Source organism: Paramisgurnus dabryanus, chromosome 8, assembly GCF_030506205.2.
Source record: "Paramisgurnus dabryanus chromosome 8, PD_genome_1.1, whole genome shotgun sequence".
Classification (NCBI taxonomy): domain Eukaryota; kingdom Metazoa; phylum Chordata; class Actinopteri; order Cypriniformes; family Cobitidae; genus Paramisgurnus; species Paramisgurnus dabryanus.
The window spans coordinates 28,500,731-28,513,559 of NC_133344.1; the positions used below are offsets into that span (position 1 = coordinate 28,500,731).

A 12,829-nucleotide genomic window follows, 5' to 3' on the forward strand; every position below is an offset into this window, starting at 1 on the left:
AGTTTTCAAACTGTCTGCATACACACATTTTTTTTACATTTTCACACAGAAATGCATGCATTGCATTATGGGTCTATTTTTAGCTTGTATCATGTCTGATTGTGATTGGTTGTGATATCTGGGGTTTGATGATGTCAGTGGTTATATTACAGAATCTCAGTAGATGTGTGGCAGTAAGAATCCAGTAGTGGTCAGATAATCTCTGCATACACAACAGCTACAGGTGAATGAATCAGCTCAAATAATCTCAAATGGATCACAGAAACAGACTATTTATAGCTAAACTAAAATTTAATTTCCATTTAATTCCGTTTTGATTTCCGTGATGTCTTCAAAAGTCTCTGAACCATTGATACTTTTAGCAGCTTTGTGTTATGTGTACTCGTGTTTTGACCTTACATCGCCATCTATCGGAGAAAAGGGGACATTGCAAATGTTGCACTAGTTTCTATGGTAACGTTTAAATTTGCCGAGACTCTAAATGGTTTGGACTGCTTAACTTGATGTTTCGAAATCGTATGTAGGAATCATCGAGATTTGCATCAGCTGTAGTTTACTTAATACTTTTAATTATTTAATACTTCATCAATCACATGGTAAAAATCCGTCGTACGTTTTCGTTCTGAATCTGGTTAACGTTAGTTGAAACACAGCGTCTACACTTTTGCAGAAAGGATACCAACTTTTCGTTAAATCTGGTTTTCGGTGGTTGCTCTAGGTTTAAACACATTTAAGCATTAAAATGGCAGGCTATGATAATGCAGCTGTACAGCAGCTGAATAAGTTTTGGTCGATGTTAGATGATATGTCTGAGAATAATCTAGAAGAGTACAAGAACTTCATTGAGCGACAGCTGCGAGAAGGAGCGGAGTTCTACTCACCCCCCGAGCCTCACGCCTGCATCCGCACTACTGTACTGGTACTGTAAACCAGTTCTATTTCATAATAATATTATCACGTATTGTACAATTTTTCTCTCTATTTTTTTTTCTATTATTCTCATTACCGATACAGGTTTTCCACATAAAAAATTATACATTTATTTTGTAATTGGGCCTAATTGTAATTACAATTTCATTAAAATATACTTCATTAATGTCTCTTACGTATGATTAATTAAAACTACTTAAGCTCCGTGGCTTTTCTTTATTTTAGCAAAACATCCTATGGTAATACGTTTTTGAATTGTCAGTAAAAGGTTTAAAATTGATGCCTTTAAACATAGAATACTAACTAGAATACTTTAGTCAGGTGTGGTAAAGCTTTTGAATACTGTATATGAAAGTATTATGATCTGAAACATCACTATAGTGTGTTCCATCTTAGGGACCAAAGAAAGGGGTGTTATATATTAACATCTGCAGTTGGAAACGAGTGCCAGCCCCAACTTCTCACAATAATCCAGTTCCCGTGTGTGGAGGAAGATTGGAAAGCATCATTGAGCAGAAAGGTACAAGTTCTCACCTTCTAAATTTTTGCTCCCAAAGAAAGAGGATACATAAATCGTATCTTGACTCTTAACTAACCTCCTTGATTTATCTAAGAGTTTATTCTTATAAGCGGCATTATGATGAGTTTATTTGGTCTCCTCCTGTCTGTTTCAGAGTGCAGTGTGGTGGACGTGGCCTTCAACCCAGAGGTTCTGCAGATGATAGAGAAAGACAAGCTGGAGAGAGAAAATATACACCTGCTTGTTCTGAACTTCATCCAACAGCAGCACAGTCTAAATCTGTCCCAGAGTTACAAACTCGCTAAAGACAAAATCAAGGGCAGCATTCAGGATATGAAGAACCGTTTAATGACACCAAAGCAGGTCAAATCTTCTACTAGTGAGCCACAATCTGAACCAGGTGAGATGCACCTGTTGAAATGTTGGAGCTTATTGCCAAAAAAGCATTTTCGTCAGTCACACTTTAAAATTGCAATGCCTGTTAAATTCAGACAAAGTTTAAGGTTTGTTTCAGACATTTTAATCCTTTCATTTTGATACTGTACATGTTGTTAAGTGTAATAGAGTCAGTTAGAACCTCATTGTCCTATTTAGGTAGTTATACTGTGCAAATAATTACAGTGCATCTCTTAAGTTATTCTGCATCTCTTTTCACAGCACCATCACTCCTTCAGCAGATCTCCTCACTGCGATTGGCTGAGAACAAGGTTGACTCCTCCATCCAGCTGAGCAGAGTGCAGGACAAGAAACCAGCCAAACCAGGTCTTATTGAGGTGATCTCCAGTACAGAATTAGTCCAGCGTGAGCTCCAGCAGCCCAAGCATCATCTCACAGTGTGTACTGATGACAGCGGCTCAGGGAGGAGCCTGCAGCTGAACGTCAAGCTTCCTGGTGTGCGATCGGTCTCACAGTGCCAACTCAGCATCTCTCAGGTCAGTGGGGATCAATGCATAATCCATAAATGTTCAGATGAATCCTAGTCCTGCACCATTTGCTAAATTTGGGTTGAGGTATACAACAGTTTCATCAAATAAACTTATCACATGACTCACACTGCAAAACAATTGAATGGTTTATTAGTTTTTGTCCCAATTTCCTTTTTTAAATATGTAAAACATTCTTAGCTTAAGTGACCCAAGTCTTGTTTTGAAAATAAAATGAAAATTATATATGCCTAAAACAAGTAAAAATATCTGCCAATGGGATAAGAAAAAATAACTCAAATTAAGTGTACTGAATTACACTGAAAAAAATGATTCATTGAATTTAATCAATTTTTTAAGGTAAGTGGTTGCAATCAATTTATTTAAGCTACATTTAAACAAAAGTATTATATTTTATTTTACTTTACTAATCTTTTTTGTTTAAATGTAGCTTAAATAAATTGATTGCAACCACTTACCTTAAAAAATTGATTAAATTCAATGAATCATTTTTTCCAGTGTAGGATAAAACTTTTAAGTTTATTTTTCATACCCCACTGGCAAATACATGTTTTAAGCATATAATTAAGCATATATTTTTTTTCTGGAGACAATACTTGATCTCTTCATTTTGCTTCTAAAGTAAATATATCTTGATTTCAGATATTTAGATATTTTACTGAAAAATAAAACAAAAATACTAAATATTTTTTGCAGTGTAGAATTTAAAGGTGCACTGTGTAGATTTTAGCGACATCTAGCGGTGAGATTGTCAATTACAACCAACTGCTCAGTCCACAGCTCACACCTCCCTTTTAAAACACAATCTACAGTAGCCATTTGTACGTTTAGGGCTACTGTTGAAACATAATGGCAACTTCCATGTAAGGAGACCCGCAGTGTATGTAGATAAAAACAGCTCATTCAAAGGTAATTTAAACAATACAGTTCATTATTTAAGGTCTTTATACACCAATGATAATATATTTATGTATATTATATTGCATATCTGTCAAGAGATCCCTCTAAAAATAACACAATGCACCTTTAACCCACAAATCATGTGATCAATTTTGTAGTAGTTTTATGGTGCCTATACAATTCTACAAAATGTGTCAGTGTTCTGCAGTAGAAAGTAAGATTAACAGGTTCAAAACAACATGTTGGTTTCATGTAATGCGTTTGTTTATTATTTAGGATGATATTCTCCTGGAGGTGGAGGACATTTATTATCTGCACCTTCCATTACCTGAGTCAGTCAAGGAGGAGACTTGCACTGCAACATTTAATAAGAAGAAACAGACTCTAACTGTTACTGTAAATGTGTTATAAAACATATCACTCTTATATAGAAACTGAGAAACTAACTTAACACCTGCCAGAAAAAGTTACGACTTTGTTAATAAATTACAAATATCTGTATTGTGTATGTAGTAGCATAATAAAAGCTGTTGTATTTTACATAAAGCGGGTTTCCTCATGAGGGCCAATGTATTGAAAACAAATTGTGACCAGCAGACTTGTACACAGAATGTGTTTAATAAAAGGTGGACGGGTCAGCTGCATGTGTTTACAACACGCCAAACACTATGAACTCACATGCAGACTTAATAGGAAAGTACAATCATTCATTTTTAAAAAGGAATATTTTGAGATTGATATTTTACAAATCTGTACAAATAAAGTGGTCCCTGCTTTTACTACTCATTATTTTCAAAAGATAATCATTACATTCTCTTAAAAGATCATTTAAACAGGACTGTACATGCACAACATGTGTGACGATAATGTGTGTGTCATTTGTTACTGTTTTTAATGCCACAATGGAATTCTTTTAACGTAAACAATACACTTAGAAATAATTTGTATCAATACTTTGCTGTACACAGTTTTTTTTAATAATCTCTTTCATTCTTCAAAATGTATACACATACTCTATAATACAAACACGTGCCTACTGTAATGATGTAGTGAACTGATAAAGTGAGTTTCACAGTTAGGACAGAGCAAAGGCTTGTTGTAGGGATGAGGTATATGTGAGGCCAAACACTACATTTTGTCTATCTGCTCTCTCCATGATCCTCCTCCACCCATGCAACAATCTTTCCTTCCCAGCCCGGTACAACTGCATCATCTAGAAACACCTAAAAGAGCAAAGCAAAAGAAACTGAAAATCATTGATTATTACTTATGAATCTCATGAAGCCTGACAAGAAACCTATATAAAATTGTAACAATTGTGACATTATTTTTTAGGACAGGGTGTTTTACCCCCTACTGATGTTTCATTTATATTATATATGATGTTTCATTTATATTATATATATTAGTTTATTCTTCTCACCTCCTCTTTGACGGTTCCAAACTCTGGATCCAGAGATTTAAAGTGATATCTGAAATTGCCATGTCTGTCCACAGCCTGCTTAAAGTCCTGTAGCGTGACCTCTCCTAACCTAATAAAGAGCAGTTTATATTAAGAAGATAACACATATCATATGTTATAACTGGACTATATCACTTTATTCTTGCAGTCACCTCTTAGGGATGTTGACTAGGAAGGGTGTGAGAGACCGATCGGTGTAGTAGAGCACTTTGGTCGATGCTGCTGCACTGATAACAGGGCTACTTTGGGAATGGGCCATCTCTAGAACAGATAACCACATGAACAATAACTCATTAGTATGAGTTTCAAGGTACTGTATATAGCATTTAATGATGAAGAGGTGACCCACTAGAGCTTGACGGCCATGATTCTCGGTCTGTGTAGTTGGCTTTTCGTCCAGGTGACCTTGTTGAACACTGTGGTGAGATGCCAAAGGGTTTTAATGCATGATACTCGCTATAGATGGGATTTACTGTAGTATAGTGATGCTCAGTCTTGCCTTTCTCTCCTGTCTTTTCTTGGACTCTATGGTGTGGAGACGGTCCACAAGACTGGCCACGCCCTGCTCCAATGTGTCCAGAGTGTGATGCTGTGGGTCATGACCACTAAAATTATCCCTTAGACTGCGCAGAGCATCTCTCACTAACTGCAGCTCATCCGCCTGACACATACGTGCAGTAACATGAACCCAATCTGAAGAACAAATGCGGAGCAAATGCTCGAGTAACATTAAAATGTAACTTACCATTCTGTGCTGGAAAGATGCAGAAGATGTATCCATTAAATGGCTGTAGCCGTTATTCTCACAAGCTGACAACTGTTTAAGCACAAAATATTACAAACCAATAGTGAACATCTCACATTAAATTACACTGTTATTCAAAATGTTTATTACAGGTAAAAGTCACATGGGTTAAAAGCGACAAGAGAGTACAGTAGGCTATAAATTAGTATTGTAAATCTGGGCTAAACTACAAGGAAACTCTTTTTTTACAGTACATGCATGTGTTGTGTATGTGCATTCTGTGGAAAGCTGATGCATAAGAAGTCTAAATTGTTGTTTACATAAATGAATTTCAATAGACTATCTTGTTGTGCTATGGCTCCCTCTAGAGGAATTAACAAGAGTATTACATCAACAAACTACAAAAATAAGCCATAAAAAAACATTATTTTGTAATAAACATGTTTTTTTTAACTGTGGTAAATTGTCATAAAAGATTATGCAGTTTAATTGATTCAATTACCCTGTTATAGCTGTTTTCACTGATCCTGCACAGAGCATCATCCAGTTTTATTTGCTGCTGTTGCAGAAGTCTGTCTTTCTGACTGAGTTCCTTCTATAAGGACAAATGCATGCAATATAGACATTGCAGAAACGTATATAACACTAATGTAAACATTAAACAGGATTTAAGCAAAATAAAATAATTAGGATGAATTTGCTTACTTTGTATTCACTCAGCAATCTGTTTCGATCAGACAACTTCCTTTCTAAGTCCTCCTAGCCACAAAAGAGAATAACATCTTTAAGGCCTTTGACACATAGGGACTGAGTGCAAATTCTGAAATTGGCACTCACGTTCTGTCCCTCCAGTTCCTCTCTGGACATGCTGGATCTGAGCAGCTCCTGTTTCAGCTGCAGAACTGTGTCCTCCTGCGCAGACATTCTCTGCTGCATGGCATCCTGGGTAGACAGATGGACAAGCAGACAGGAGGCGTGATTAAACCAAATGGCAAAAAGTATGGTGTACGCTACACTGGTTTCTTTAATGCAGATATTTGCAATAATTGCCTACAATATGAAAATGCAAATGAAATTACATTTGAGAAGATCTCACCTTAATAGCCTGAAGATTACGCGCCTCCTGCTTGTACCTTAAAAGTTCTCTCTGAAAGAAACACACACTTATTTATCTGATCTTATTTATTTCCATATAATGTAAGCTATCAATCCTATACTACATATTTCTACTGCTATTGTCAGCTATTCTTCTTCACCAAGTTACCTTCAGATCTAAAGACTCTTCCATACTCTGATCCAGCCGACTGCGAATCAAAATCTAAGAAAGAAAATGTTACTAAAGTAACATAAAAAACTGCAACCTTTGGATGCACTGACATTGTGGGTAAACAGAAGCAAATTTTGTATTATGCAGAATAATGAATTACCAGCTGCTGCTCCGAGTTGGCGCCACTGTCCCCAAAACTCAAAGTAGATGTTTGTTGGTCCTCAGGTAGCGACCCATGCAGCAACAAGGCCTGAACACAGAGACAGTATGTGACAGTAAGCATTAAGTTTCAAAAGCACTGAGGCAATGTGAATGAGGCAAGACTCCTCACTGTGAACATATGGTGTTGAACTAACAGTCATCCAAGCAGCTCTCATGTGATCAATCCTGGAGGCTGTTTAATGGGTACAGCTCTTCTCTTCAAGCTGCATTGCCCTGTTCATTTCCTAGTCCTGTATTGCTGTTAATGTTATTCACCTGTGTCCCGTTCGTTTTGACTTTAGAATATATATTCTTTTCATGACGATGACAGCCGATAAATAAAATCACTGATTATCTGGGATATAAATTATGATCTTATTATATGATCTGCTAAACGTCTACATTTTTGATGATTAGAAAGACTTTGCATTTCTATTTTGTTATTTGTTTAGTATGTTTGGAAGTAATACTCTCACAAAAAGATGGAAAAGTTGGGGCGGTACCCTTTAAAAAAGTACCTTTTCTTTCCCAAAAAAGTGCATATTAGTACCAAATATATACATATGTGTACTTAATGGTACATATTAAGTTTTTTTTTAACAGCTACCATCGAGTTGCCAAGTTTTCACAGTAAAACCTGCCCAATTGCTACTCAAACCTATAGCTCAAAACTACCCCAATTGCGTCTCAATGGGGGTCCTCTGGTAAAAAAACACAATCGAGGAAAAAAGCAGTGTTTTTGGCAGGGTTCCATATGCTAAAATTTGCATTCCATGGGCAAAATTTCACATTATTGGGGTCACATAAATTTAGCAACATGAAAAACAGCCCACAGCAACATTGTTAAATAGCCAAATACCGCAGGAAAATCACAGACTTGGCAACCCTGGGCATATTCTGCACGGGTCAATTTTTGGAGACCCACCCATACTCGCAAAGTTCAGCACCAGATCTGACCCGTCACCCGTGATAATAGCCAAATTAAATCCGCACCTGCCCAGACCCGTTAATATTTGGCCTGTTACCCGATCCGTGCCCGGGATAAATCACACACGCTAAAATCATTCCAATTAAAGTGTTTAATTTTTATCTCGCACCTCTCTCAGTGTCATGAATGGGCTGAAGAAACAGGTTCAAGTGCATTTTGTTTTGTGCCATTTAATAGCCTACCAACGGCACCTAAATGCCCTGGGTACCATCCAAGTGACAGCTTTTGTACTTTTATTCTGAGTGTAGTAAAAATAAACTTACAGTATAAGCCCTATAAGACAATTCTAAAAAATGAAACATTTTAATTGAATGTTTTATGATTATGATTTAATCAGCTCACCTGAAGCCTTGTGACCATTTTCCTGGTCTCCTGCATTTCCTTCTCCAGCTGTTCCTGCTGGGCACATAGCTGTTCCTCCCATGTGCTGCTCTCCTCCTTCACAGCATGCTCCGGGCCAGGAGTCCACTCGGTGACTGAGGATTTCACTGCATCCTCTGCGATGCAAATAGATACATGAAATACAAAAATCGAGTAGGGAAACGTGTGTTCAAGCATATGTCTTACCCAAGAAGCTTTGTGGTTGCTCTGTGTGGTTTCCCAGCAGTTCTCCTGATGCTTCAGGTTTGGCATAAACTCCGATATACTCCTTCTTGGGTGAGTGTGTCGGACTAGATGAACTGAGACTATAGAGAGGTTAAAAATATATTTCAGTTAGGTAACTTTTGAAGTAGACATGCACAAACATGATTTTTTTCCACCCATACCAATAGCCGATTATTCAGACTGACATCTGCCGATACCGATAGTTTGATTAACTTGCATGAACTAAATTCTGAATATTAAATTTTCTGAATGTTATTCATTCATGTAATGACAAGTGATGTTTCTTTACATTTTCTATACACAGAGCTCAAATTCATTGCATTGTTCCTGTTGTCTTTTGATTGACAGGATATATCGGCCATAATTATCGTCTAATAGTACCGATTATTGACCAATATATAAGAAATGGTCTTAATTTCAGGTTACAGCCTGGATGACAGTAACAAGTAGATCATATTTTTAATAGGTAGGGAAATTCCTCGAGCTGCTAAAGAAACTGGGACAATTTTCTTCATGGTTTTCAATTTCAGACCACACTAACAAACATCAAAGCATTCCCAAGCCACGTGTAATTCATCTGTTTTCAGCAGAAGTGAAATGAGACTTTTTAACATGTCTCCATCACCCCAGCCTGTTTCTTTTGTATATAATATTGAAAGTGAGACCATTCCAACAAAGAAGAAAATACAGAATAAAATATGTCAAACAAAATAACAGAGAGATACAACAACTGATTAGCACCGTCAATCCAGTCTCATTTGCATACATTGAAAATGACATTTTGATAAGGACTATTAAACAGGATTACATCTAGTTAATTAAACTTCTGAAATGGCAACATGAAGGGATGTTTACACAGGCATGAAATTACAGCAGAATGCTTCTCAGAGAGGTGTCGTATTACTGTATGTGCTGATTTTTAATACACAAAGGTACATGTAGATCAATAGCAAACCACTCCGGATATAAACCATCGCTCTCTTCTTCCACATAATTCATTTACGATGCTAACTTTACAAACCCAATAAAGGCAGGTTTGTTATTTACACAGCTATATAGCTTTAACCCTTTGACTGTGTATGTGTTAATAGACGGTGTAAAAATATTGCAGGTTTGCAGTGACTGCAGAGTGAGTCTTGAGTGAATATGCTAATTATTAATATGACCTGAATTTTAAATCATGTCTGCTGTTTGGTAGCATCAAATTCTATACGATCCAAACACAATAGCATACTTTATCACAGATACATAATGTAAATATGACATGAAAACAAACTATCCCCAAGCTATTTACTGAACTTGTGTGACCTTCTTAATGATCTGTGACAAAGCTCGACACTTATGTGGACCAAACACTGAATACGCAAATCTAAAATCATACATCTTTGACATTGCGTGCAGATGGCACTGACCATTGAAACTCATTTGATTTCTGGTTGCCAGGCAATTTCACAATGGCAAGCAACACCCATGTATCAATCTCTTATGAAGACAATTGAAACACAGATACTGAGTGGTGGGAGACTATGATGTCTCACTTTAAATATCTCAGTATACGGCTATAATATTGATGTACAGAAACACACAATGTTAGTAAAAACTAAAAAGACAATGGGTGTCACCGTGGCTTTGTCTGTTTCCTAGGAAAATCTGGAATTTGAGGAATGATGAGGACACCGGAAAAGAAAAAGAGGGGTGTGGAGAATCAGGGTATAGGGGAATTTCATTCATACCATTTCATTTGCTTGGCTCCCATGATGCTATTTGCCTTTCTAACCTCCCATGCTGATCCAGCCCAACCCGTGGGGTTTGAGGAAACAGTGTGTCATCAGCATAGCATAGCAGACAGCACAGTCCAAAGGGTGTGCACATCAGTGTCCAGCAGCAAACAAAACCCAGCATCCACGGAGCTGGCGGTGTAGTGTGTTGATGATGGAGAACAGTTCCCTGCCCATGCAGATGTCTCAGTTCATGTAAGCCAGACTGCTTGTTTGGCAGGTCTTCAGCTTCACCGCCTATTCTGTAAACCCAGATTAAATGCCCATTCGAGTATTTCCACAGATCTGATGTTCAAAATCGTAGGCAGAATGTGCTACTAAGATAAGATGTGAGATAATCCTGTTTTCAGTTCTGAGCGTTTCAGCGGTCTCCTGTCCTCTTGAATCTTCACGGTCTCTCTCGGTGAGCCTTCTGCAACTTGTATGATTCCTGTTTTTCATTCTCTCAGTGTTTCTGAGGGTGTTTTTCCTCTGCCCTCATGCGTTTCCCTTCATTTCTCGTCTTCCCCTCCCTTGTTCCTTTTTCAGGAGTAAAAGACGTGGTTCGGCTCTGCTATGTTTACCCTCCCCTCCTCCATCTTCACCCCTCCCTCTCACACAAAACGGTGGGCTCCTGGGTGGAGGAGGGGAAGGGTGTGGGCAGGCTGAAAAAGTGGGAGTCTTTAGTAAATCATGATGGTAGGTTGTGTCTCACTTCAAACAAACAGCTCCTATACAGCATAATTCACAAAACAAAATGTTTAAACAGTTATTGAAATCACAAAACCAGGCTGTGTAAAGCCACTCGTCCCTCTAACATGCAAGTTAGTAGTTTCTTGTTGATTTGTCTGTTTGTACTGAAGTACAATCAGCTGAATATGTGTTGACAGAATAGCACTATCAATTGTCTTGAATGGCAAAATTCCCGTCCTGTGCAGAGTAAAAGGTTCATATTGGAAGTGAATTTGATGTGAAATTAGGAAAATATATTACTGTAAGACATTAGTCATATGGTTAGATTAGAAAGCTACTGTGCTTGTAAACGTGATAAAATGATAAATATGCTAAATTTGTACTGTGTGGCAAATGCACTGCAGATATAAATACATTACCTATACTACACAGAGTCATTTTATTTATATGATACTATAACTTTTTTTATTATATGTAGTTTATCAGAATGCATCTAAAGCCAATCTTATGCTGCAGACTACACTGTAAAAAGTAAAAAGATGGATCAACTTAAAAAAGTAAAATATTACTTCAATTGGTAACACCTATTTATTTATTTTTTATTTATCCTTTATTTTACCTTTTTATCTTGGCCAAAATGGCAGCACACAAAGTTTCACACAAAACAAATGTCAAGACAAACAATACAGAAAAGTCCTGTCCAGCACTCAAAACTACAATTCTTAATAGTAAAATATATAAATGTTAAGTAAAACAAGAACATGATTATTTCAAATGAGACTCTAAAAGGTTTCTAAAAATATTTAAAGATGGGAGCATGTCTAGCATCAAAATACTCTGCATTTCATTCCATAATCTAAGTGCATAAGAAGAAAAAGCAGTTTTGCCAAACTCAGAATATGATCTAGGCACAGTAAAACGTAATTTAAAGGACAATCCACTGTAAAAAAAAAAAAATCCATAGAAATTACAGTGTTACTTGCAGCTGGTTGCCAGTAACTTACTGTAGATTTTAATTTATGTTATTTACTGGCAACATTTTGTATAAAGCAAAATGAGAATTAAACATTAACAAGTATTTGTCTTTACAGAGTAAAACTAAAATAACAGCATCAAGCAAAGCATTCTGAGAAACAAAATCTGAAGCAAAAAAAAAAAACAGAAAAAGGTTGATGATGATTTCTGTTACCCAGAAACAGAAATGGGCTTTGCATAAGGCTTTTATTGTATAGTTTTATTCTGTAAAGATAAGGACTTGTTAATATTTAATTAACTTTGAACAAACTTGCCAGTAAATAACATACATTTAAATCTACAGTAAGTTACTGGCAACCAGCTGCAAGTAACGCTGTACTTTCTACAGAATTTTTTTAAAGTGTAGTTTTAAAGTGAATAGTTGGTTCTACAAAGTAAGCTTGTAACACCTAAAAAAAGTTAAACTAAAGTGAACTTTTAAGTTGAAATTGTTTTGTAATTTTTTGGGTGTTACTTGTTTTTTTTTAAGATGATCCAACTTTTTACTTTTTACAGTATATGTTTAAGTTTAAGTAAAGTTGAAAAAAAATATCAAAATAAAATAATTTTTAAGTTGATTCAACTTTTTACTTTCCCCCATTATTTTATTATGTTCTATTTACTTATTTAAATGGTTTCCACTCCATATTAGAAGATATCTTCGCCGCTTTGAATTTTTTAAAAATCTGTACATTTTGAATACTCAAATTATCTTTACCAGTATTTAATACTATATACCTTACCACATCAGTTAATGTATACTGCACATGTGTTCTAGGGGTTGTGTACACCAAAACTTTTA

At 36.3% G+C, this 12,829-nt stretch overlaps 2 protein-coding genes across 3 annotated transcripts; one reads left to right on the forward strand and one right to left on the reverse strand.

Annotated features, from left to right (window-relative positions):
• The first annotated feature begins 457 nt into the window (after positions 1-457).
• pih1d2 (PIH1 domain containing 2) lies at positions 458-3,794 on the forward strand. The gene is made up of 5 exons (XM_065281383.1): positions 458-919; positions 1,327-1,450; positions 1,605-1,850; positions 2,108-2,382; positions 3,571-3,794. The coding sequence occupies exons 1-5, from the start codon at positions 743-745 to the stop codon at positions 3,703-3,705; spliced, it is 957 nt and encodes a 318-aa protein (XP_065137455.1). The 5' UTR covers positions 458-742; the 3' UTR covers positions 3,706-3,794.
• Positions 3,795-3,892: 98 nt separating this feature from the next.
• Positions 3,893-10,970, reverse strand: dixdc1a (DIX domain containing 1a). Of its 2 annotated transcripts, none has more exons than XM_065281382.2 (15): positions 10,297-10,970; positions 8,525-8,643; positions 8,300-8,454; positions 6,929-7,018; positions 6,766-6,819; positions 6,598-6,648; positions 6,339-6,443; positions 6,207-6,260; positions 6,004-6,096; positions 5,502-5,573; positions 5,256-5,345; positions 5,106-5,172; positions 4,909-5,017; positions 4,718-4,826; positions 3,893-4,517 (listed from the first exon to the last, which is right to left on the reverse strand). In XM_065281382.2, the coding sequence occupies exons 1-15, from the start codon at positions 10,317-10,319 to the stop codon at positions 4,434-4,436; spliced, it is 1,275 nt and encodes a 424-aa protein (XP_065137454.1). In that variant the 5' UTR covers positions 10,320-10,970; the 3' UTR covers positions 3,893-4,433. The 2 variants fall into 2 exon arrangements, with proteins under 2 accessions (XP_065137454.1, XP_065137453.1); XM_065281381.2 differs by having other exon boundaries at positions 5,256-5,417.
• Positions 10,971-12,829: the final 1,859 nt, after the last annotated feature.